This window comes from Astatotilapia calliptera, chromosome 1, assembly GCF_964374335.1.
Source record: "Astatotilapia calliptera chromosome 1, fAstCal68.1, whole genome shotgun sequence".
Taxonomy (NCBI): domain Eukaryota; kingdom Metazoa; phylum Chordata; class Actinopteri; order Cichliformes; family Cichlidae; genus Astatotilapia; species Astatotilapia calliptera.
In genome coordinates, this window is record NC_137422.1 from 12,150,588 (window position 1) to 12,174,966 (window position 24,379).

Below are 24,379 nucleotides of genomic sequence, written 5' to 3' on the forward strand. Positions count from 1 at the left end.
TATTATTCCAGAAAAACTTTCCAGAAATGATGAACTTCAATAGTAGAACAGGTCTGCTCAGGTCAAACCAAACAATCTTTCCCCTAAACAGTAGCAATACCACCACTGCTCTTCTGTTGTTATTTACCGCTGATATTTATGTGAGTTTTAGCAGAATAATCGCAAGTACCAACTGACGATACAGGGTAAATGCAAAAAAGTAAAAAAGCAGCATAGGTGGAAAGGAAACTGACTGAAACCCAAGTGGCAGCTCGTCAGCTCCAAAGTGCCAAAATCTCACTGATTACATTATGTCAAAGCTTAGAGTAACAAATGATTTAGTCCTAGCCACTCTAACAATTACGCTGCTAATTGTCTGCAAGGCATCTTTTATGCAGCGTGTTAATATTAGCCACTGTAAGCGTCTGTTATCACACCATGGAGTGCTATAATATAAAAAAATCTGCCACATGTCCCTCATGTTCTGTTTTTGTATTAACTGATAGACAGTTTGAAGCTCTGCACACACCTGGTTAATATGGAAGTCGGATATCTGAAGGAGCTGGTTGCCGTTTTTTGTCATTTCTGGGATCTCGATGTTTAGCTGCAAATCCTTTACCGGAAAGTATCCAAGATTCTGGATCTAAGGCACAACAGGGGGAATCGTGTAAACTATTTCCAAGCTGTACTTTGAATTAAGCTCATGGTGGTGATAGAACTGGTCTCACTTGGAAGGTGAAGTTGAAAGGAGGACCGATGATGCCTGGCTCCTCCAGTGACAGCTCTGGTTTGATTTCATATCGAGTCGGATTAGAATCCCTGTCAAAGCAAATAAAGAAAAAAGTAAATAAATAAACAAGCAAACAATTAACATAAAGTTCCCATTCCGGCTGCACAACTAGCGACTAATTTCCCCCACAGTTACATTCAGTATCTTCCAGATTATGCCAACACAGTTTGTTGTAGCCCACTGCACTTCTAAATTCCTCGCTTGTATTGTTTGGTAAAAAACAAAACAACAACAACAACACCCACCCCCCGAAAGCTGACTAACCTGGTGAAGAGAAGGTCTGCCTCGTACTTCAGCGAGTAATAGATATCATTGAAATTATCGGCTTTGCTATTTTCTTCACCGTCACTGTTGAAAAGACAAAAATATTCCACAAATAGAAGTGATGATCTTACAGCGAGACGCTTATCCTTGTATTATTTTTTAAATATTTTTGTTGATCATTAAAACACAGAACATTTGTCTACATGCAAAGCAAAAAGTAATTGGGATGCCAATAGATATAAAGTGATGTCCATACCTGCTGGCCTCCAGGATAACCCGGAGATGGTCAAGGAAGGTAGTGCGACTGAATTCGAACTCCAGGCGAAATGTTACCTACAAAGAAGAGGAAGTAAAGATTAGAAGCACACACTACCCATTTATTGCTTTTCCTAAATTATATTTCATCTTGCTTTAACAAAACTCTAAAGTACTCCAGATGCTATGCTATATAGCATTCCTAGAATAAAGGACACAAAAGAAGTCAAGTCCGCAATAACCTACTATAATTCCTGGGCTTTGACCCCAGGCAGCTGCTTGCACAGTTGTTGCTGCTTAAAGAGAGCCTGGGAATTTCCCCTCAGTTGAAGACTATGTCCACTACATACACACACATTCACTCACTCAAAACTTCCAGTGGAAGCCAGATTCAGGGCAAAATAAAAGCAGAGCAGTAAAAAGGAGACAGCCAGAAAGAGGAATGGGTATGTATCAAAATTGGAACCCAAGTCTGCAAAGGAGGCTTGATTGGCAGAAGAATGCCGATCTAGGAGAGCAGAGTTTAGCTGAGCATTGTTTACAGTCCTCCATGGTGTAATGAAATCATGAAGGATCCAGTCTGACCAGACTGGAATGCATAACGAGGTTTCCTCCTTCCCTCTTCCATATAGATAGACTCATTCTCAAAGCAACCACAGATTTAGCACAAATATAATGATCTCGTTGCGTATCATCTTGTCCCAGATGTGGAAAATGATCCCGGTCCTCCTTTGTTAGTCCTATCGCATATCCTGGTGAAGAATGGTTAACCTTGACTTCAGCCCACTGTTTCTTGAGAAGGATGGCTGGATGAAACACAAACATAGGAATCCAGACACGCGCACACGTGCACACACACATGCACACACACAGTTGTTCTGGGTTTTGAGGGCGTGATTGTCCATGGTTGGAGAATGTTCGTGCATCTGCATAGCTGAACACAGAAATTCAAACAGTGCATGTTTCTCCTCTTCCTCCTCTGTGTTTCTTCAGCCTGTCCGCCTCCTTAGGCCACATTCGTTGTCAGTCGTCAAACCGCTAGTAACTAGAACCCTTCTCTCTGCATACACCCACAAAACCTAAAAACACATTTGCTTCCACGATCACGTGCAAAAGGAATCGATTTTTAGACGTCTTGTCGCTGTTGGTTGTAAAGTTTACTGAACAAACTTGTTTTACACGGGTCAGAATCACCTGGTAAGATCCAAACAAGCGTGATAACTGGCTAATTTAAAAAGCTTGCACTGAAGTTCCCACTTTCCTTCAGCTCTACGGTGGTTTAGGCTGGCTTGGCAGTGGCACTGGTGTACAATCAGCCTTGTTTAACTCTGTGCCACATTCTTAAAAGGCTCTCGACCAGAGCACATCAGTTTTGTGGCTCTGGATGCTGTTTAGGGTCAATGAGTGGGTATGAATCATTCAGTGAGCTCTAAAGGGTGACCAGGTCTGCTCGGTTCAGTTGCTTGGGAGCATTACATAGAAATTTGGGTTTACTTGTTGCCCAGGAGATCACCATTGTTTGCGATAATCACATGGTTAGGACATTTCATGAACTCTTTCAGTCACCTTCAGTCCTTCATTCCTGCATTATTAGTCAGCAGACTTTGTTTCAGTATAGAAAGCTGAAAGATTATTGTTCAGATGTCAATGAAAAACACATTTAAAAAAGGGATAACAGCTTTTAATTGCACTTACTGATGTACGACCGGTGTCATCCCTATCAAAGTCAACACAAACATCACCCTCCTAAAAATAAAAAGTAATGCCTTGCTGTAAAATACCCCGGAAAGTGCACAGCCTCATAAATATTGTTGACTTTATAAGCCTGTGGAAAAGCTTGGTACAGCAGAAATGAATGTGAGAATCACTAACAGATGAGGAAGGAGAAATGCATCTCGGTGTCTTTCGTTCAGTCTCACCTGAATAATGCTGAGAGAAGAGCAAGTCTTATCTGTTGTGTTTACCCCGTTGCTAAGATGCATCTTCCTAATGCAATAACAATTAAATGTGATGTTTTTATAGTGAAAAGAAGAAGAGGGGTCCAGACTGGCTGATTTGTTTGTCTATATTTGGGACAGCTACTTTAACCTTTAAGACACGAGTAGCTGTTCCAACACGAGACACGAGAAGTCACTGTCATCATGAGTGACGACAACGGATAAGCTATGAATGGTGTCCTAGAATCTCCATATTGCACTTTCTTTCCATAACACTGGTATGATTTCCTCCAAATGACAATGCGCCCTCTTTCTTACATTGTGGAATTTAATTCTTTACATATAAAAATACAACATGATGTCAAAGTAGTCCAGGTACTTTGATCCAGGTACTATCCCTGCTGCTTTGCTTTTCAGTTGGATTCGGTGGGTGGATAATCATGTAGGTAAACAAGCACATTTAAGATGAGAATCTCCCGTTCCAGCACATCCCAAAGGTGCTGTGGAGGCCACTTAAGTGCAGTGAACTTGCTGATACAAAGGATAGATTCATGTTTTCAAGTTGTTTAGACCAAATTCTGAGTCAACCATCTGAATGTTGCAGCAGAAAAAAGACCAGGCAATATTTTCCCAATCTCCTACTGCCCAGTTTTGTTGAGCCTGTGTGAGTTGTGGCATCCACTTGGTGTTCTTAGCTGACAGGGGTGGCGCGCAGCGTGTGGTCTTCTGCTGTTCGTCTGTTCAAGGTGTTGTGCATGCAGAGATGCTCTTCTCCATACATCGATTATAACAAGTGGTTGTTTGAGTTTCTGTAGTGTTTATACAAGCCTTTGTCCTCTGACCTCTGTCATCAACATGGATTTTCACCCTGAGAACTGCTGCTGGCTGACACATATTTTCTCTTTTTCTCTGTAAACCCTAGAGATGGCTGTGTGGGAAAATCCCATTAGATCAGCAGTTTCTGAAGTACTCAGGACCAGCCCCCCTAACAACATCAGACATGTCACATTCAAAGTCCATGCCAACAGTTGTGTTAATGTTTCAGGCTTGTGGCATTCATCAGAGCACTGATGAATATATGCAATATGATATGATGAAGGGTACAGGGCTGAAACATTAGCATGTTAAGTTGGTGTATTTGATATTTGTTAACTGAGCTGCTGCCACTTTACAGGTTGCTCACATATTTGCATTAACGAGCAGTGGAACAGGTGTGCCCAATAAAGTTGCAGCACGTGTTCGTGGTCCCCAATGCACTTCGTGCTCGCATTATACATGAACAATGACGCATTCAGGTTTAATACGGGACAGGTCTGGGGAACTATGTTTATTATTACATATAAATGTGCTTTCTGAGGATGATATTGTTCTCGTAAACATGTTTTGGCAGAGTTAAAAGCCTGGATGAAACATACTAAAACAGCAGTTGGCTGAAAACTCTGGAGAAGAGCAAACAGGCAGAACATACAGAGCCAACATCTGGCATCTCCACCCCTTCTCTTCTAAGCAAATACAACCCGATGAGCACAGGCAGAGATACTGAAAGAAAATTAATGCCGATTTCTGTTTTGACATAGGGGTTTGAGTTCTCTCAGATTTCTAAATCCTGAAATCAGAACCCAGACGAGGAGCAAGACTTTAGTTTCTTCTTGAATGATGAATTACTTTATACTGGTGTTTCGCATCAATTTTCTCCAGTGGCACCAACTAATCTTATTTGGGAATCGGTACAAAAACTGGCATACGGATGAATTTCACTGGGCTGCATCAGCTTTATGCTTTTCCAGACACCTCTTCAAAAACACCTAAAACATTATAGTGTAATAAAGTTACAGCTTTTCAACCTGAGATGTTTTTTAGTTAACTCTCCCATGGAAATGAATCCAATTTATCCTTTTGCTGCCAATGACAATAAGCCTTATCTTATCTTATTAAAAAATCACAACGACACATATGAATTACGTGAAGAAACATGGTTAACTCACCTGTGTTTTGGCCCTCATGAAGGGTGCGCTGACATTGCAGAGCTTCTCGTTCCTCAGTTTGTCCTGACTGTAGCACTCTATTTTGATGTCCGAGTTGTCCTGAATGAAAAATGTCACTGCTAGTCATAAATGTAGAATTTATTTCGCCTTACCTGATGGTTAAACCTCGGACTCTTTGGAGTAACATAGACCTTTTAGGCTATTTGAGAACATCTGTCCTGATAAACCACATGAAGAGTTTAAGGTCATGATAACACACCTTGACAATGAGGCTAGAAAAGTGCAGATTGGGTGTGTAGGTGATGTTGAGGCGAGCGTTGTATGCGTTCTCTCCTTTGTTCTCCAGCCGAACATCCACCACCATCCTCCGCCTGGTTGCCTCTAGCACCCTGAGAGATCCCTCCATCTCCCCTTCACTTTGACGGCGACAGAAAGCACCACGAGACTGTACGGACTGTGCACAGAACTGTCTGGGAAGCAGCGAGGAAGGAAGATATCGCATTATTTATTTACTCGTTGCGAGTGTGCAAATAAAATTTGTCCCACTGTGCGACTGTAGGCATGGTGATGAATATGCGTATACCTACTTTGGAGTCATCAGGTCATTCATGCTCTGCAGCGCCAGGTCAGGGATGCAGCGATCGTCTTCGTCACAGCCGTTCCAAAAGGGCAGCTTACCAAAGAGACAAGATCTTTTTACATCAAAGGAACTACTGCTGCTTCATATTTCACCCAGATGATGATTGATTTTCCTTGTTTTCTGTTGTATTCTCTTTCTCAGGAGGCTCATATTAATCATGGCCAAATTATCTAAATATTGAGGTCAGTATATGTGTTAAACATCTACTGCTCAAACTACTTGGTGGGAGATATTTTTCTTTACAGGCATACAGCTCTGAAAAGCCTCATCCACCTGCTGTCCAAACCTCTTTGAACTATGCATTATGCAAAGCTAATAGCTATGTAGCTGTGTAGCTGAGCAGCATGTTGAAATATAGGACATTGCCAGATTGTCTCTTACCTCAGTCTTCACCACAGTAGGCCAGCTGTCATCTAGAACTGGTGCGTTTTCTGGATCTTGTAGTGCCACTTGTACAGTGAACACTATGGGTCTGGCGTAGTCTGTCGTTTCCTAATGTAAAAATGTTATTTTCAGAAATTAACCAGCAGATTTTCTGTATTATGACACTTTGTCTGTGACACTCAAATATCTGTTTTGCTTTAAACAAGTCTATAGATGTATGTTTTAGATTTTAGCCAGTGACTAATAGCCATAGTGATATTTTCTGAGCAATTCTGCCAGAACTGTTTTGATTATGAAATGATTTGTAAGAAGAAAAGCAACCAAAATAACATTAAAACTGAATCTCACCATGACGTAAAAGTAGATGTGTTCGCAGGTCTCTTCTCCCGGAAGGAGGGTCAAGTTTTGAGGCTGCATCTTATTCGGGTTATCCAACATCGCCCGAGGATTGTAACGTTTCTCCGCGATAGAGACATTGTACTTGATCCCTAGTGGGTTGTAGGAAGAATTAAGATATTACATTTCAATATGAAACCGTGAAAAATCCTGTTTGTGTTTTTAAGGCCGACACGCTTCTGTTCTTACTTATGTTAGTAAGTTATGTTAGTACAGAGTAATTGATAAATGGCAGCAAAAGGAGATGGTAAATGACATCATTGTAGCACTGCAATGCAATATCAGCTTGGCTCCTAACATACGCTACATGTGTGACCAACACATATAAGAATCCAAACCCTTTGGCCTCAGTACTGACTCATTTCCAAACCGCATTGTTTCAGAGGCTTTCATGGCATGAGGAAAAATCTACCAAGGCTAAACTCATGCATGTGTTATGTTTGAGGTCAGCTAGAGAAGCTGACAGAGCTGCAGAGATCTTAATATGTTACGCAAAAAAGATCCGTGCAGATAACGGATATGACATTTGGAACTTTTTCTGTCCCTTTCACCACATTGCAATTACCAGTAAAAGTTTTTCCTCTTTAGATGAGGAGAACTGCAAGTTCCAAAGCAATTTTTCATCCTCAGTCTTTAACTTGTACTTTTCCACTCTGAAAAAGTGTTGAGATACATAGCAACGCAGTACGCAGTAAGTCAGCCTGTCTGTTTAAAGAGCTCGCTATAAGACACTCTAAATAGATATTTGCATAAAAATGAATGGCTGAAAAAAAGAACCATTTTATGCAACAGACCACAGAGATTTCACAAACAGCAGCACATCTGCCATCCATTACTACCCAGACACGACAATGAAAGGAAAATTAAATAAACGTGTTCCACTGTATGCAACCATGAAGGGTAAGTTACCTCCCTCTGTTCCTCCTCTCCTCTGTTTTGGCACATATGATAGATATGATAAAGATGCCACGGGGTCAAGAGGTTAACTCAGAACATGCTCCACTACACCTCTCCTTCCTCCGCCACTGAGCCCTGCTTCACTGTGAAACTGGACCCCGTCATGATAGCTATTAAAACAAACTGCGAGCTGAAAAAAACGCTGCACTTAAATGCATGTGGGTTGCTTTTGGTGGCACAGCACATTTTTGCAGACTTGAGTTATCTGGGACCTTTCACCACCATCAAACAAATCTCTCTATTTTGAGGAAGCCGAATGCAGCCGAGCAGAGATAAACTTCCAGATGCATTCCTAACAGTGCTCGCGCACGAAAAGGAACATTTGATAGCGCCACAGTGGCTCAGACACGGTGGTTTTTTTGAAGGCAGCAACATTAGCTTTGGCAGAGAAACAACAGTGAGATCAGAACCTCTTATGCTAGAAAAGAAACATTTTACTTTGGCACCATTAAAAGTAAAAGGAGTCGTCAGAGTTTTTATGGGCAGCCATATGCTGAAAAGTGCATTGAAGCAAGGACATGAAAGATATATAAATATATGCATACATGAATTGCCTTTTTTCACTTGAAACCAGTTATATTTCATCTTGTCTTGAACAAATATCCACATTGCTGAACTATTAAGTAACTATGGGTCCAAAATATACATGAATACTGTTCAAATACATCAGAAAAAATGATTTGATAATGACGTGATAATATCCAGAGCCACTAACGTATACGTCTTTTTTGTCTCAAAATCTAAAACTGAGCGCTCTACTGTGAAACAAGTTTGTGTTTTTGTCTTTCATAAATCTTTTTTGTAACCTGTCAGTATTCTCGGCTGGGTAATAAGTAGTTTTATTCACCTTGCCAAGTGCCAATCTTGTCATGTGGAAGAACTAGAGAACTTTGCAGTGGATTATTTTTGCTGGCTTACCAATTTCCTGTGTGGGAGAAATGGCTGTCCTGGCTGTGATGTTGAAACATACAATGGCTGACATGCAGGTCACGTCTTTGCCACCTCTCTGGCAGTCTTTCACAAAGATGTTGATCTTACTGGGCTCAAACCTCACAGTGGTATAAATACGAACAACGCTCTGGGACCTGTGAGGGCATAGAGGGCGTGACAGATGACAGACTTTTAAAAATTGCAGTTAAAATGCAAAACCAAGGATCATGAAAATCTTTCAATTAATTGCCAAAATAAATTTATAGGAATAACTACAATGTCTATTTTATTTATTTATTTATTTTTAAAATACTGACCAAAGTAGAACAGCAGCACCGAGGGAACCTACAGCCAGGTCCACTAAACCATCATCGTTCATGTCCATTACGCCATGGATGCTACGGCCAAAGTACTGCAGGCCAGGAGCCAAATCTGCAGCTGCTATTCTCTAAAACAAACACAGACGGTTCACAGTGACAACAATCAATGCTTACAATAATCTGCTTAAAATTCAGTGCACTCATATATACGATTTTGCAAATGAAAACAAACTTTTTGCAAAGCTCCAGTGTTTGAGGGGTTGGGTTTTTATTAGAGTGAATATTTCCTGCAAATATTGTCTTTGTTACCTACAAAACAAACAGTCCTCTTCCATGGAGTCTTCTATGTTACTGCCATTTTTTCTACAGCATCTCTAAACAGACAAACCAAACACTGACTCTAAAAACAGGCTTTTACCTGTTTTCTAATGGAAAGTTGATATCACTTGATTTCAGTTGGGAACCATACTGCTATACACCAATAAATTTTACAAACTGGTCCTTTAATAGCATAGGAGTATAGGAGTATTTAATAAATACAGAAATTACAGAAGGGTCACTCATAATAATTAGCTTACAGTACATGCTGTAAGTTTCACCTACTAAGATAAAGTAGATTTTAACCCATCTGTCTATCCATCCATCCTCATTCACTTAATTCAGGGTTGCTGGGGGGAGTTTGAGCCTAGCCCAGCTGTCATACGCCAGGTAGAACCTGCCAGTCTGTCACTGGGCTAACACAGAGACAGACTACCAACCCCACATTTTTGTACCGTGTGGAGAACTCACACAGACACAGGGAGAACATGCAAACATACTGTGCCACCATGTCTTTCAGCTTTTAACCCACCTCTTAAACTTGCTTTTAATCTATCATTTAATCCAAGTTTTACAGTTTTACAACTTGTTGCATATTTGCACAGTCAGTGCATTCATCTAAGCTGTTATGAGTAGGAAGAATCAAGACTTTCACAGGTTTTCGCCACAGTGAAATATACATAAATCCACGGCTGCCCAGCTTTGGGAAGGTTTACATGTATGTGCTACAGTGTAATGCACCACACCACCTACCTGTTTATATTTGCGTAGTATTCTGTTTTGTTGGCTAAAGAAAATATAAATGGCTCCTTTATGCTCATCTTCCAATGGAGCTCCCACCACCAAGTCATTGAACCCATCACCATTCAGATCAGGGACAGGAGCGAGGGAAGAGCCAAAGCGAGCGTTTTGGACACCGTTGTGAATTTCCAACGATCCTTCAAGGAAGAAACGATTCTGAGGGGGAGGAAAAAAATGACAGTTGTAATTTTTACTCCTAATACAGTGGTCTTGTTTCTGTCTTGGTTCCCACACATAAATATCTAGAGGCTACTGTCCCATGGGGGAGAATTTTAACAGTTTGTTTTTATTCACACAAACATTCGTGACTATCCACTTTGTTACTGGTGTTGATAAATAGACATTAGCATTAGTGGGGATTCCCATAGTGGGGGATCTGGCTGCTCATCCCCCCCAAAAATCAACTACAATAAACAGAGTTAGTGAAATAAAACACTGTTAACCACAGCAAGAGATCAGAATGCTTTTCATTCCTTTCCAAAGCTGGATTCTCCCCCTAGACACCAGCCCATGTATTAGCAACTGGAGTAAATGACTGATCATGAGAAGTCTGGATTATTTTAGAGTTATTTGGATATTTTCGAGCCTCGCTTTTGTTACGTTTACTCACATTCATTAAAGGAATTCTTTCAAAGTCATATTGGCTTGTTGCATTGGTTTGTTTTGACTGTCTTCATGACCTCTTCTTTGCTCAGTTTATCACAAACTCTGAGTGGGCCAGAGACAGCAGACAACTGCTGCACTTGAATAATAATCTTTAAAGCTGACCTTTGTATGAGAAATAATTTGGCTGAGGTTTGTATGTGTCATTCCAACTTACTCACACTGTAGCACAACTAACAGCACTATAGTTTAAAGCAGTGTTTCCCAACCACTGTCCCACGGGATATAGGTGTGCCGTGAGAAACGATCACGTGTGCCATTGATGCTTGTCTGGTCCCAGTCAATTAGTACTCTAAGCGACCTGCGTGAGTAATGGGCAGAACAATTACATTCTCTACCACTAGAAGGCAGTAAAACTACCTGCTCTAATTAAACGGGTTGCCAACTGCCAGTAAAACAGAAGAAGACCAAGAATACGTCACATAACAGTCATCCTCTGAGTGAGAAAATGCAGCGGGTAATAGCAAGAGATAAATATTTGAAAAGAAAAATTAGTTAGTATGACCTGGGTCCTGGAGAAAATTCTGACCTAGATGAAGACAATAGCATGAGTAGTGGTCAGAAGAAAGCAAAAAAGGTATACTGGGGACAAACCGAGCATATTCCGCTATACCTGGTGCTCGGGGAAAAATGTATCAATATGCTTTTTGTGACAGTTTTGTTTGGTGGTGTGTCGTGTGATTTTTCAAATGCGAAATATGTGCTGTGGCTCCAAAAGGTTGGGAAGCATAGGTTTAAAGCAATGATGGTTTAAAGGGTTAACGGGGTTGACAGAATGGCTGATAATTTCGATAATTCAACCAAAACATAATCATGACCAGAGATGGGCAGTAACGCGTTACTTACGAGTAAAGTAAGGGATTACTATTGCAAAAACTGTAATTAGATTACCGTTACTTTCCCGTAGGAACGCTGCGTTACTGCGTTACTAAAACCGTGATTTTTTTTGCGAGAATGTCTCATGACAGTGACGTAAGCGAGTGCGACGTTCGTGACAACAGCTGTGCGCAGATCAACAGTGGATCATATGAGTGCGGGAGAGAGTATGAGCGTGCAGCCTTTAAAACGTGGAAGTACTGACCCTACTTTGAGTTTGATTCCATAAAAAGTGACAAAAACATTAGTGTCCGTTGTGCGTGGGAAGAAAACTTCTTTTTACAGCGAAAAAAACCCCCCTAAACTTCCAAGCAAGCACCGAGTGCGCTATGACGTAATGGGAAACTCACAGAGAAACTCGCGGATTCTTCCACTGACCGCTGCGGCACACCTGCACCAGGGTAAACCTCCACTCCTGCTTTACAGGTGAAAATAGAGCAACAGGACCGCTAGTCTTTGATGTTATTTATTTTCTGCTGTGTTTTACTTGCATCTATTTGAAAGAGTGAGTGTAAACACAAACACACAAAAAATATTTTATTTTATGTGCTGGAATGTGCAGAAAATAAGTTTAAATGTTAAACAAATTTCTTCCAGTCAGAGAATGTTGCATATAATAAAATTTTTGCTTGATGCATAAAGTTAAAAGGTTAAAACTAATAAAACAAGATTTAAAAAGAGACGTTTCCATTTGATTACATTTTGATTACATTGGATACTTGTATATGGGCGAAGGCACCAACAATGCTGGACAATGCCATGTTTCTCTGCGCTAAACTAGCCTTCCTGCTGTCCAGACCTGTCGGCAACAGAAAACATTTGGTGCAATTTAGCTCTCACGGTTCCTAAATGCCTTTGACTGTTATTAAAACTAAATTTCTGAAATCATTGGAGCAAAATATTGTTATTTATATTCATAAATAGCATACGTAGATATAAATTATATCTACGTATGCAAAGAGTTCCAATCTTTTTGTAAATGAAGAGCTTACTGTGTCAAAAAGCCATTTTTACAAATAGCATGCAAAAAGTCCCAGTGTACCATATGTTCCATTTAACAGAATAATAAATGCCTTCAGGCTCAGCACATTTCTCCATTAAAAGGACAGATCTGCTCGTTAAATCATCCGCAGTTCATTTATTTAGGCATCTCATAATAAGAGCAAGGACGTTTTTTTGTTCTCTGCCCTCGGTCCAGCTGCGTTTGTTGTTTCAATTACACCAAAACATCTTTAGTTAACCAATCATGTCGTGCTCTAAACAGAAAAAGAACCAATATTTTCTTCTAATCAAACAGAAGATAAGGCTTGGCAACGCTTCAGTGTTTTCTGCATAAGCCTTTAATTCTTCCTGTTTGAACTGAAATATCTTAAACATCTGGCAAAAGAGAGAAAACATGGAGGAATTTCACCTTCGGGCAGTAAAAGAACTAAAGACTGTCATATAACTTTAGTATATTTATTCTGACGCTCTATTCTTAGTAAGTGTTGAGTCAGATGGACGATAGTCACATCTATGAAAGCAACCACCCGACTGGAACATTTTTCAAAGAGGCAATCTGACAGAATGGAGCCAAATAATGGAGTCGATCAGTAGTCATGCATATCATTGCTCCACTTGGCATCCCTGATCATAACATAATTCAGGGCTGGCAGACGAAACATGATATCACTTGTTTTTCAGTTGAATAAACGTGAAAGGAGTTGATTTAGGATGGTAGTTTTAACTTCTCGGCTACCTGATGTGAGCATGTGTGACACAGAAGGAGATTGATAGAGAAACAGGGAAAAATACAGTCAGCAGTGTTTAAATGTGAAACACATGGCTCAACCAGAAGGCCGTGAAGGGTCATAACCAGTCTGTACTGGCTTAGGAGCAAGTTTAAAAAAAAAAGCAACCATTTTTCATCGGCTGCCAGATTTTAGGTAACTTTGGTTAGATTTGGACAAAGTTTTCTTTACTATTTATTTCTGTAATATGGGGAACTTTACATCATTTTCATCATCCCATCTGCATCAGGCAAACATTTCTTATAAGTGAAGTCATACTAGTCTATTCGTTTAGATGATACTCGGGATAGTGTTTTAAAATACAGGGCGAAAACTGCATGAGACAAAATCATTGCCAAAAATTACACACAAAATAAAAATAAATATATAACAAAGGAGAAATTTTGAAATTTCGCATTCGTTTGTGTTTTTATTTTGTTTTCATTTTGTGATTTGAAATAAATTTCAGTTTGTTTCCAGAGTCCGTTTAGTTTAAGTTTAGCTTCTATTAGTTTCAGTCTTGTCTTTATTTATTATTATTGTATGGAGGATATATGTCTAACATCAGAACAGCTACTACAATACACAGGGGCGATCGTGGCTCAAGAGTTGGGAGTTCGCCTTGTAATCGGAAGGTTGCCGGTTCGAGCCCCGGCTTGGACAGTCTCGGTCGTTGTGTCCTTGGGCAAGACACTTCACCCGTTGCCTACTGGTGGTGGTCAGAGGGCCCGGTGGCGCCAGTGTCCGGCAGCCTCGCCTCTGTCAGTGCGCCCCAGGGTGGCTGTGGCTACAATGTAGCTGCCATCACCAATGTGTGTGTGAATGGGTGGATGACTGGATATGTAAAGCGCTTTGGGGTCCTTAGGGACTAGTAAAGCGCTATATAAATACAGGCCATTTACCATTTACCATCCAACCGATACATCACTTTTGTATTAAGCCTACTGTAGCCTCCAAATTACCAGATAGGGGATAGAAGTGGTAACGATAGTGGTTAGAAATTATACTAAATGTCATGGTCCTGACTCTGTGGACTCAGTGGTTTTTTTTTAAATTATTATTATTATTATTATTATTATTATTATTATTATTATTTTATTATTATTATTATTATTATCATCATCATCTTGGTTCTAGCTTATTCTGATTATGTATTCTGTCAGTGTTTCCGGTTTTACTTTGAAGGTCTGTGTCTCTCGTCTGCTTATGTCAGTTAAGATCCGCGAGTGTATTGTGTGTTTGCCTGTGCTCGTTGTCGGTCCGTCGGCATTTCTTGGTGTTTGGCATCTCTCTGCTCATCATCCCGTGTTATTATGGTTTTGGGTTTGTTCATTAGTTCTCCCAGTTTAGGTTTTTGGGTAGCTCCTCATTCATTATTTCCTGTTTTTGCCACTTTGCCACCATTGTCAATAAACGCTCACTCGCATCACAGCCTTTGCCTGCATTTTGGGTCCTTCCTCCACAAACACCACACGGCTTGCCCCGCAAACCGTGACACTAAAAGAGCACAGAGTGACCTCAAAGTGAAAAGAGACTCCACAGAGCTGAAGAAGATTGAGCGCTTTAATTCTGCACACTTCATTTACAAGAGGCGTACCATTAAAAACAAAAGAAACCTGACCACTGTTGTTGTAAAGGCTCACCTTTCAGCACACTCACTTCACCAGATGCACCTTGTCTCTTTTCCTCACCTTTGATTGGGTGTGCTGCTTGCCCTTAATTGCACTCACCTGTCACCTGTTATATAAGGACTGCACTCACCTACAGCTCACTCTTTCACTCCCACATGGGGCAGCAGCTGAGGTGAGTTTCTGTTTGAGTCTCCTGAGTTCATGCATTATTTTGAGTTACTTAAATCACACTTTATTTCCTTTCAGAGATCGCAGTCCATGTGTGTCTTTCCTTTATACGCGTTATTCAAATAAAACGAGAAACCTGTAAGTGATTGATGACTGTTCATTCTCATCCTGACCGGATGAGCCATGATGGTAACAATCTCCAACCTCCTCTGAACCTTCCTCCAAAACAACTGTGGTGCTCTCAATCAAAATATTAATTATCAAGTAATTAAAGCTTCTTTCAGCTTCTCCTGTACTCACAAGCAAATAATTTACATACTTTATTTGGCAGATTTTCACACCAGATGTCATTCTTAATGAAACATTTCCTTCTTACCACTGATTTGTGTCTCCTCTCAGTTGCTAACCGTGTATCTTTCATGTGTGAGCCACCACATTGGAGCTTCTATATGAAGCAAAGTTAGAATAAAAGAATATGCTGGTCATCCTTTAAAAAAAAATAATTTTGGTGTCTACTAAGTGGCCAGCACTAACCTTTCTAAAATAATACATTCCTGGTTGCTGAGGATTGGTCTCTGGACAATTAAAAATGCATTAGTGCAGAATCACATTTTTGACTATAAATATCAACTATATGAGCCCAGCTGCATTTTTTTTTTTTTTTTTTTTTTTTTTTTTTTTAAACCAAGGAATTCCAACTTAAGAAATTTTCCAGGACGATATGACTGGGCAGCATCCTGGAGCGACACCTGAATCAACCACATTATTAATTATCCAGAACATGTGGCATTTCTATCCTGGTGAAGAGAGACTTTTTTTTAACATGTGATTTCTGTTTGTTTAGATTTTAAGCTGCCACCTGTGATGTGGTTTGGGGGTGCACTGGATATTTAAATACCCCTTCTATGCCTGTTCAATGGATTTGAGACAGCTGAAGACATTCATTATTCCAATGAGCATGACAGACCTGGAACACCGGGAAATTTCCTTCTATTAAAGAAAAGTTCTCGCCTCCAAATGGTTTGCTGGAAATGGGTTCAGAGGAGAGAGAATACTTTCCTCCTGAGTTCATGCTGCACATCAAATAAAGTCGGCACACTGGCATGGCAGGCTGTCATTTGATCTGCGCATTTAATCTGGACAAGATCATGTGTCAAATGTTGACAGTGGTGCTGGAAACCAGCAGAGTGTAACTGGGAAATCTGGGGATTGAACATGTGTCGACCCAGTTCTGTGCAGTCGTTGGCTAACGCTCGCGTGCATTTATATACCTACCAGCTCTGTGACTCTGTAGATGTAGACCTTTCCTTTCTCCAAGCCTGCGCTGAAGAACATCGGTGCTGACACCAGAAGGTTATCAGTTATGCCGTCTCCGTCGATATCCACAGGTGCAATCTCACTGCCATAATAGGAGCCAATCTGAAAGAAACATTAGTGCGTGCAGTGTGAAGATCTGTATGATTTATCAGTTTAAAAACATTCAACCAGATGATGACATTGCCTGCATTTAGTTTGGTAATTAAATCCAATCACCAATGACACAATATACAAAATAAAATACTCTTAAGTTGTGGTTTTTGCACCACATGATGTTTGGGTTTGAAGAGTTGCTCATGAGCTCGAGTGGCTTTTGAACTTCAATATTGTCAGCAAATGGCAGCTTGCTAGTGGTCAAAAGTCCTGACACTTTTGTAGAAGCTCAGACTGTGGGAGCTTTCCAGAGGGAGCGTAGATCAGTCACCGAAGTAGATAAAACATCATTAGAAACATCTGCCTTGTAAATTTTTATTTTTTGTTCAAGACTTCTCAGCTCAAGAACATTTTCTAAAAAGAAACATCTGCTATTTTGGATGAGCTGCTGCTGACAAGGTACAATGTAAGCTGCTGCAAGATCACTTCAGGCTTGCAGTCTGTGAACCGCTGCCAGTTCTGAGTGTAGTGGTCATTAACACACGGAGCCACATCCCCTTGAAATGATGACCGTCTTAAAACGTACTGTGACTCAGACGGATTAAATTCATAGCACATGATCTGTAATCCAGTCGAAGTCGTAAAGTTAAAAATGATATAACAACAATGACACCAAGTGAAGCACAAAATCATAAAAAACAATGAAACAGTAATGGAGATTATATACAGCCTTTTCTGAAAGGGTACTGCATGTCATGATCGTTTTCCCATTCATTTGATCAGATTTTATAGATTATTGAAAATCCAATGGTTTTGAAAGCTAAATTTGCAGGATATACTGGGTAACAAAATGTCTTTAACAGAGACAAAACAGTCCATCCCTTTGATCTGAGATAGAGTCCTGCACTGCCAGATGTGATCCTGATTTTTATACAGTGCTATACACATACACCACCGCTAGAGTTTATTAATATACACCCACTTTTGTGTTTTATCTATGAGTTTGATGTTTGAGTGGGTATCATTTAGGAATGGGTGGCATCAAAGGATGACGTCCTGTTCTAAAACCTTAACCAGTTAGTCTGCATATGTAAGGCAAACTGTGGTTGCTATAGCCTCAATGACTGTTATACTTCCAAGACCAATATTAGGATTGCATCATTGCATCAACTGGCATACAGCTGCTTAAGTATGAATCAGTCGGTTTTTGGCTGTGGATGCTTCTGTACCTGCTGGCCTTTGAGGGAGTGGAGGATGGTGAGGTTGCCTGAGTTCTTGAGTGTGAATATGATCACTTTGCCGGTGTGGTTAAATCGCGGAGCACCCGCTACGAGCAGACGACCATTTCTGGCTGACACCACAGACGTCACAGTGTACCCTGTTTATGTAAAAGAAAAAAACATGACGTATAAAAATGCAAACACCACTCACAGACTAAAAGCTACCAGAGTATGCAGCTTATACGTATCTTTTTGTAACTATCCGTTCTGTATGGCTCTTTAAAAGTCTTTTTTTAAGTGATCTTTATGTAAATTTAAAGTATAAGGAACAGTGGAAAACTTTATGTTCAATCTTACAGCAGTGATTTGCATGAGTCAGGGAAAATGACGATAGTGATGCAATTTGAGGACTTAAATCTCAGTAAGCTGGATTCAGTAAAAGCTGGTGTTCTGGTTTCTCAGGTTTCTCCGATTTCATCTTCTATTTCATTTTGTCTTTCCCCACTAAAAATTCCAATTGCTCGCTGTATACTTTTCCACCTTCATCTCCCATCTTCATACCTCTCTTTCCCCCAGCTTTAACTTTCTCCCTGTCTGTCCAGAATTCTCCTTCCACCTCATATTACGATTCAGACTAGAATGCCTTCTATTGGCGGCCTGCTGGATAAGCTCAGAGACAAAACCACTGATGGCAAAAGCAGAGGCCTGTGGTCATGGAGTGGAGATGGAGCTGGATATGGTGAAAAGCACTGGAGAAATGGGTACACTTAATAGAGATGGTTTGCAGCTAAAACAACTGGTACTATTCCACAGCAGTCATACATCTCAGCACCAGCAAAAACAAAAAAAAGGTTGGAGCAGAAACTAAACACCGATAAGAGAAAATTGCTCAAAGGTTCTTTGATCTAAAAATAACATTTTTCTTTCCTGGATTTCTTTTATCTTTTCAATCATTTCTGTAAAACGTGTCCAGATTTTTCCACTTTTTAAAACTCCCTTAGGCTGTTGCAGTACTTACCCAAGTAGGCACCGTGGTTTTTGAGCTCTTCGGGAAACTCCTGAGCGTAGGACAACTTAGGAGGGACCACCTTCCCCTGTCGTGTTTCCTTCAATACAGCTCCGTTCCAATCATAAGCCCCAACAGCACCCACCAGAGTCCCATCCTGTATGTGACGTTAAGTAGTTAATAAATGGATGTGCATGCATGTACTTCATTCACACAGCAGAGCAACAGAGAAAATCCTTCTTGTGCTGCACATGTTGCATATAGATGCAGCACAGTAATTTCTGTGTGACGATGATTGTGAGGACACAGTCATGGAACATAAAGGTTTCCAATCAGCATTATGTGGCAGAGTCTGAGTGTTTGGCTCACCTTAGCTAGATTAATGACCGTTCGACTCACTTATGGTGAAATTTAATCTGGTGATAACTCTGAGGGGAGTTATGAACTTTTTGTACTACTTAAAACAATACCAGGAAACTCTAATTAGGATATACAGTACCTCTGGCTCCCTCCAGCAGGTCATGGGATAACATTCATGCAGATATCAGGATAACAGTGGAAAACTTTCAACCTCACAAGCTCTTGCACATTTACCAAATGAGTTACCATACTGAAGGTATTATGGTCTGTGGGATTTGTGGTGTTTGTTTTTGGACTTTACTGCTATTAAGCGGTTTGACTTTTTCATGGTTATTCTTACGCTCTTAGGTTCGTTTCATTGTTTCCGAGTCGAGTTTGTGATTCTTGTTTTTATTCCTGGTGCGCTATCAGATACTGAACTTTTGGTTCCCATATTTTCTATCTTCTAGTAATGATTCTTGGTTTTGGCTTGTGTAAATTCTTAAAATCATTAAGCAGTAGTTCCTCTAGTGTTTCTGTTTGTGTCTTGCTCTGTGTGTCTTTTTTCTCTGACTTATTGTTAAGGTCTGTGTCTGTCCCATGGATAATTTTTTATCCTTTTACTTTGAAGGTCATGTTTCTGTTGTTGTTCCTGTCTGTCCTCCCCCGACTTCACTGAATGGTTTCACTTGTGTCTCATTCCTCACCTGTTTGCCATACCTGGTCAATTTTCAGTGTATTTGATGTCCTGTCCTCCCTTTATTCTTTATCATATCACCTGCATGTCAACAGTCAGGTACTCCTCATTTAGCCTGCTTCATTTTTGATTGCTGTTTGTTGGGATTTGTGAACTCTGCTTTTACTCTTCCTGCTGTGAGTCTGCATTTTTCTCCCCTTGTGATGTGAAACCTAACAGAATGTCTCTATTTAAGCAACAGCTTCAGACAATTTGGACACTAATCTTTATCAGCTCGACCCTCTTTGTCGGTAAACATTTTTATTAAACGTTCAAAATAAAAATGGATTTTCTTTCTTATATTAAATGTACACAAGTTTTTCCAGAGCCCCTGTTAATTCTTTTTCATTTTTTGGGCTCTCTGGTATTGCCCCTGTGGATTCTTTTGCCCGCTGAGCAACTATAACAAGCCTTTCAGGGAACACAAGTTTATCCTAACCTCATATTTCCTGTTATCCCTGAACTTCAGAGCTAAGTACTAATATAAAATAAATGAAAGCACGCATAGAAACCAATCAGATCTCTGCTAAATATGGTATTTGTAAGTTAACATTCAATGAAGGAAACAAAGCTGTAAGTAGAAATCAGCTGTAGCCATGAGGAGGGACTGAGGGGCGATTTTCTGTATTTCGTAGTTCACCATACTTTGTATCAGCGACACTGAAATTATAGGGTTCCTTGGTTCAGTCGGCCCATTTTTTTTCTCTCTCGCTGTACAGAATATGCCGACAGCACACTTTCCAGTATTTGAGCATGAGTTGGAAGGTTTTCTATTTCTTCCTAAAAAACGGAATTGTGTGCTTACCGCGCTTGCACTACGTCACTCTGTAACAGCAACGTTATGCCAGTGTGGTTATGTGTTTTGGTCAAAACGGTCTCCATGGCATATAAATGAAAGTCCAAAACAATTCAACCTCATAATCCAGTGACCTATTTCTACTGCAGATTCATTTTTGGACATAAAGTATGCCTTGCTTTTATTTTGAGATTGCAACCCTGTACTCTTGTACTCAAGATAGTCAGAGCTGCACAAACACACAGCTTTGTACTGGGGATGTACATTTTATCCCAGCTAAAAAACAAGTAATGGATATTCTGAAAAGTATTAAACACCAGAAACAGTTTTTGTGCAGATATGACTTTTTCTGTTTTAATATTAACTTTTATTTAACCAGCAAGTAAAACTCATCAGTTTAAGTATCCGTCAGCACAAACCTAGACCCGTCTTTTTTAGAGGGGCGAAACCGGAGCTCCTTTAGGAATCCTTTGCTAGCATAGGGAGAGTATTCAAACCACACAGAAGCACCCTGTGTGGGTTTGAACTCAGGAGCCTCTTGCTGTTAGGCAACAGTGCTAACCACTGAGCTCGAGCGCTGCTCAGAACAGAAAAAAGGCACACTGAGAAACTGCTCTATAAGAAGTTGCATGGGATGGCTAAAAAATATGTGACATACAGTAAGAACCCTTCCTAGCTGGCACTAGTTCAGCAAAACCATCGGGGACCTTAAAGCAGTTTTTCTCCTTTAAAGCACGGACATTCTTTCCAATGTTATCCTGCTCTCAGCACTCTGAATGGCGATGTCAAGCATCTTTGGAATCCAGCCTTGTGGACGAAATTTCCAGCTACCCCTGCCACCCAGCTGCAAAGGCTGCATATATTTATTTTTCAACATATATATGTGTGTGACATATTTATTTCTCCCTTGATAATCCTGCTGTTAAGGCGAACTGGAAAAAAAATCAAAGCAGTTGCATCAGCCAATGTCTCTAATGAGCCAGAAAGCAAGGAATGAAAATCGATGAATTGGTACTGTATGAACAGCAGCTGGAGGAGACTGACTTATCGTCCTCCTCCAGCTGTGTGTAAATCCAGCACACCTGCGTCTATCTGCTCTAAGATACAATCAATGTCTATAGTGAGTAAAAGCGAAAAAACCTGAGCCAGTCTACACCACAACTGTCTCACTTTTGTCTCAGCGTTTCAATAATATGCTTCCTTAGGGAGCGAGGGCTGTCTTCACTGCATAGCTGAAGTGGAAAAAGGGCCTGTTTCTCTTGTCAGTGGCTTCTAAATCAGGGTGACCTAAACCTCCTGGGCCACACATCACCTCAGCACCTCAGGAGGGACTGGAAAGTAATAAATGACAGGTTTTGGGAAGGAGTTATGATGGACCTGAATTTGAGACGATGTGTGTTGTCCTACGCAGTGACAGATGGTGCGAGACTAGGAGGTAGCAGAAGTTAGACTTACCTCAAGGCTGTGAGCGGAAAATCCAGCCTGAGACATCTGGAGGCCAAACGCCGTCCCATTCTTACTGGTTCCTGTGTAAACAAGTCAGTTTTTAGAGTTTTGAACCACTGCAGCGGCACAGACGTTTTCGGAAAGGTGAAGGAACTGGATACTTTTGTAGCATGACCACTAGGAGTGTAACAAATTATTGCTTTCAGTTTAATTTAAGACTTTAATATGAGATGTTTACAAGATGATGCCCGTTAAAAGGGGAAAGATGATGTTATCAAAAAGCGCTTTTTAACAATATGTATTTAATTTAAAGTTACACAACAGAGGAACAACGTTTTTGTGCATATTGCTATTTGTGTAGTTTCTTTTTAACAAAAGGACATTTCTGCCCAGAGACCAATACATTTATTAAACTCTGCTATAGACAAGATTATTGTTTGTTATTTATTAGTTTATATTAATCATTTATTGTTTATTATTATTGTTCTTTCATTATTATTTCTGAATTTTGCCACGTAAACTTAATCGTACCCACAGTGTTGTGAGTGCATCCCTAAAAGCCTCACTTTAACCATGAAATTTTGGTAAAGTAAAAGTCTTGTAAAACCTTCCAAACTGAAGATTCGCTCTCCGAGTGCGTCCACAATATCCTTCAGCGCTGACTCGTCTGTCACATTAAAGAAGTGTTTGTCATCTGGATCGCTGGCAATGTACTTGATTTCATTGAGGAAGGCCTCAGGGTTGATTCCTCTGCGGTTGTAGTAGCCAAGAACCTAAAAGGGTCAGATTAAACAGTCTGTCACTAAATGCATGAAGCCAGGACCAGCATAACAAATCTCCCATCCTTTAATTGCCCTGAACCGAGCTGATATTCGCACTCATTGAGCAGGTTTCTGATAACCAACTCCAGTTGACTTTCAGCCAAATGACTCAAAGGGTTTAGACACTGAATGGAAATATGTGTGCCCTATCTCCACAGGAGTAATGGCAAAAACTAAAAACCACTGCGGCTTTGAAGAGATCATTCACGCCTTCGTGTGTGTTTGGAGCTCTTGGAGGACTCTGAGTGTTTTGGCTCCATTTGTAACTTTTGAGAGAGCTGCTATAATTGAACCCCATGAAGTCACCTCATTAATGTTTATGGTGTTTCATTGCTCCACAGGGAATTTACTGCCCTTCAGAAAACCAAGTTCAACCTCAACTGTAAGCCATGTAATCCAGTTCAATAACTGATCTAGCAGACTCACAGCGATGGCATAACGGGTGATCCCGTCCTTCTCACTGTCCTCAATGGCTTGCTGGAGATCAGCACTGTCATGTGACTCTCCGTCAGTTATCACAATCATCACCTTCTTGGCTCCACGTCGTCCTCCGTGTTTGAAAGCTTGGGAGCTGTAAACATGTTTACTATGTTTAGTAAAATGCAGTACAGAACGGAGGATTACTGAAGTGTTCGTTTGGACTAACGGAGTTACTGTACCGTGCTGTGTTGATGCCAAGAGCTGTGTTGGTCTCCTCACCACCCCGCTGGTCGATACTGCGTGCCCTTTTCACTACTTCCTCTACTGATTTGTAGTCACTGAGTTTGAATTCATGGACAACCTTCTCACCATACTGCACAACTCCAACCTACACAAAGAAATGCAATGACAGTGATCTATAGCAACAAAAACATCGTCTTCATATTAATGAAACATAATTCTGAGGACACAAAAACACGGAACAACATAAAATACATTAAAGACTATGAACGAAGAGCAAAATGTAGATCTGTTTAACATACGTTCTCTTAGTATTTTTTTTGGTTTGTTTTTGTACAAACCTGTATTTGACCGGGCCCAATGTAGAACTTCTGAAGAATGTTGATGAGAAAAGCCTGCACTTCATACCAGGGATAGATGGAGTTTGAGCCATCGAGAACAATCACTATGTCCATGTAGGTTTCGCACCCTGGAAGGATAAGGTACAAGCTCCCAGATAAGGATCTAATCCTTTGCAGAGACTTAAAACCATCAACAACAACAACAATCTTTATTTATAGAGCACATTTAAAAGCTTTGGGCATACCAAAGTGCTTTACATAAAACAATAAAAGGTTCAAACATTGATAACGGATAAATAAAAATAAGGAGTTATGTTCATAGATAAAAGCTACCAATAAGAATGACTACAGCACATGGGTAATAGCAAGATAAAAGCTGTACCACCATAATAAAAAACACCAATAGAAAGATAGGAGGGAATTAATACAAGAGGTCAATAGGTCACAGCAACCAAACAAACAAACAAACAAACAAACCAGCAATTAAAAGGTGGAGAAGGCAAGTTTAAAAAGATATGTTTTAAGCTGTGATTTAAAAGAA

The 24,379-nt window shown here is 40.3% G+C and overlaps 1 protein-coding gene across 1 annotated transcript in view; it reads right to left on the reverse strand.

Moving 5' to 3' along the window:
* Window positions 1–24,379, reverse strand: part of itga11a (integrin, alpha 11a) — a 51,623-nt gene that overhangs the window by 6,962 nt on the left and 20,282 nt on the right. The window contains exons 6-25 of the mRNA XM_026162768.2: window positions 23,839–23,966; window positions 23,497–23,645; window positions 23,264–23,408; window positions 22,624–22,789; window positions 22,026–22,096; window positions 18,712–18,856; window positions 17,703–17,851; window positions 16,339–16,482; window positions 9,909–10,112; window positions 8,835–8,965; window positions 8,506–8,672; window positions 6,583–6,722; window positions 6,232–6,342; window positions 5,798–5,883; window positions 5,470–5,680; window positions 5,211–5,309; window positions 1,290–1,366; window positions 1,034–1,117; window positions 708–798; window positions 509–622 (exon numbers count right to left, since the gene is read on the reverse strand). Coding sequence (XP_026018553.1) covers window positions 509–622; window positions 708–798; window positions 1,034–1,117; window positions 1,290–1,366; window positions 5,211–5,309; window positions 5,470–5,680; window positions 5,798–5,883; window positions 6,232–6,342; window positions 6,583–6,722; window positions 8,506–8,672; window positions 8,835–8,965; window positions 9,909–10,112; window positions 16,339–16,482; window positions 17,703–17,851; window positions 18,712–18,856; window positions 22,026–22,096; window positions 22,624–22,789; window positions 23,264–23,408; window positions 23,497–23,645; window positions 23,839–23,966 — 2,612 coding nt within the window. The remainder of the gene's footprint in view (window positions 1–508; window positions 623–707; window positions 799–1,033; window positions 1,118–1,289; window positions 1,367–5,210; window positions 5,310–5,469; window positions 5,681–5,797; window positions 5,884–6,231; window positions 6,343–6,582; window positions 6,723–8,505; window positions 8,673–8,834; window positions 8,966–9,908; window positions 10,113–16,338; window positions 16,483–17,702; window positions 17,852–18,711; window positions 18,857–22,025; window positions 22,097–22,623; window positions 22,790–23,263; window positions 23,409–23,496; window positions 23,646–23,838; window positions 23,967–24,379) is intronic.